At 51.4% G+C, this 2,371-nt stretch overlaps 1 protein-coding gene across 1 annotated transcript; it reads left to right on the top strand.

Moving 5' to 3' along the window:
• The first annotated feature begins 1,099 nt into the window (after positions 1–1,099).
• Positions 1,100–2,047, top strand: LOC112119975 (olfactory receptor 52R1-like). The gene has a single exon (XM_024218876.1). It carries the CDS (start codon positions 1,100–1,102, stop codon positions 2,045–2,047), a length of 948 nt encoding a protein of 315 aa, XP_024074644.1.
• Positions 2,048–2,371: the final 324 nt, after the last annotated feature.

The raw sequence follows: 2,371 nt of genomic DNA, 5'->3' as shown, positions 1-2,371 counted from the left end.
TGACATTTGACAAGCACACATGCCGACGAACACTGCAAGGATGGTGAGTGTACCCAGGGCCGAGGGACATTGTGCGTAGGAGAAAAGCAATGTGAAAGGGGTCGCGGGGCACTTCTCAGGGGACAACACTCTAAAGCTTCCCAACCGTTTCCACAGGCTGGGGTCATTGTGGCAGATATCTCTCTCTCCTGAGGGTGCACTAAGAAACACAGCCAGCCTTGTACATTTCACCTCCCTCAATCCACTTCCACACTTCACATAGCACACCCACTTACCAGGGGTCTCCTCTCCTGCTTCTGGCTCACCAGATTGTGACTGCCGAGACTGGCTGGACACCTCCAGAGTGGAGAACTGCTCCTGACTGGACACAGCACTGGGCGACCCCGGCATGGGCTCCACGTCTTCTAATGCCTCCATCGATGAGTTTCTCCTCTGGTTTAAGTCCAGGTTGAATCAGCTCCAGTCCCAGCGAAGTATCCATGGGGATCTTGGCTGTGGAGGTGCAGTCGCTCCCAAGAATAGCATCCAACTACTTAAAAAAAGGCAGGTCTGGGGCACAGCACTGGTCTGATCATTTGTCTCGCTTGCCTTCTGGTACACATGCCTCGGCTCCTTCACCTCTGCTGTGCACTGCAGTGTGTCCCGATCATAGCTCTTGTCCCACAAGCTATTTTTTGGTAAAAAAACTTGGCAGTGTAGACAAGGGCTAAGGAACAACGATGAATAACCAGTATCCAGACTTGTGTTTCCTGCTGGTGCCTATTAAGGTTTCCCAGACCATGATGTTTAGGAGTTGCTGACACATTGAGCACTATAACACATGGAATTGGAATTAGTAGCATCATGTGTTGATAATTCATTTCTCTGAATAATGAAAATGTCATTTTCCAGTGTGTGAAGAGTGACCAAACTGCTACACCCATAAGTACAGCCTCAAGTCGTGCATCTCGTGTCTCACATTAACATTTTCTCTCCATCCAGGCATTTGTACTGCGACCCTCTCCCTAGAGCCTGGACACATACAGAAAGTCAGGGGGACATACGGTACATCCAGGAGACACCGTTGTGCCTCAGAGTTGGACACCTTCTCCCCTACTCCATGTCAGATTCCAACACAACCGACTTCACCAACCCCATCACCTTCATCCTGCTGGGCATTCCTGGCCTGGAGGCGGCCCATGTCTGGATCTCCATTCCCTTCTGCGCCATGTATGTCATAGCCATCTTGGGGAACTTCACCATCCTATTCATTGTGAAGAGGGAGCCGAACCTCCATGGGCCCATGTACTATTTCCTCTGCATGCTGGCCATCACCGACCTCGTCCTGTCTACATCCACCCTGCCCAAAATGCTGAGCATCTTCTGGTTCAATTCCAGGGAGCTCAATTTCAGTGCGTGCCTCAGCCAGATGTACATCATTCACTGCTTCTCAGCGATGGAGTCTGGGATCTTCGTGGCCTTGGCTCTGGATCGCTATGTGGCCATCTGCCATCCCCTGAGATATTCCACCATCCTGACAAACCCCATCGTGGCCAAGATTGGCCTTGCCATGGTGCTACGCGGTGGCATACTTGCACTTCCCTATCCCTTCCTGGTGAGGCAATGGCCATATTGCAGAACCAACATCATCCCCCAGCCGTACTGCGCGCATATAGCCGTGGTGAATCTGGCCTGCGCCGACACCCGCGTCAGCAGTTACTATGGGCTCTTTGTGCTATTCTGTGTGATGGGTCTGGATGTGATTTTTATTGCCATGTCCTATATCGAGATCCTCAGGGCCATCTTCAGCCTCCCAACAAAGGATGCCCGGCTCAAGACTTTGGGGACCTGCAGCTCCCACCTCTTTGTCATTTTAGCCTTTTACATCCCAGGTCTCTTCATCTCACTCATATCCCGGTTTGGTCAGAATGTGCCCCTGCATTTCCACGTTCTCATTGCCAATGTGTACCTCTTGATGCCCCCCATGCTAAACCCTATCATCTACGGTCTAAGGACCAAGCAGATCCAGAGCAGGCTGCTCCGGGTCTTTACTTATGAAAGGGCCTAATGGTTTCTCCTCAGGCTCTGACTCTGAGATTGAACTATGTGCAGAGCTGGCTGGTGATATGGTGCTGGACCCTCTTCCCTGAATCACTGACTGGACAGTCAAAGTGACATTTAATCCTTTCTTGGCATTACTGTGTTGCGTCACCGTGACAAACTGAGGAGTTGGTCTGTGAACAACTTATTAATTCATACGGTTCCCACCTTTCTAATTGCTGGTAACTGGACCCCTGAGGCTCTGTGCCCTACCCTGCCTATACCCCCAAGGCCCAACCCCCTGTCCCACCTCTTTTCACAATGTCCCTCCTCCTGTCCCACCACTTCCGCC

The sequence above is a fragment of the Terrapene carolina genome, unplaced genomic scaffold (genome assembly GCF_002925995.2).
Source record: "Terrapene carolina triunguis isolate 2854851 unplaced genomic scaffold, T_m_triunguis-2.0 Scaffold311, whole genome shotgun sequence".
Classification (NCBI taxonomy): Eukaryota; Metazoa; Chordata; order Testudines; family Emydidae; genus Terrapene; species Terrapene triunguis.
Note: the sequence above shows the minus strand (reverse complement) of the source record. Positions and strands in the feature narration are given on the sequence as shown.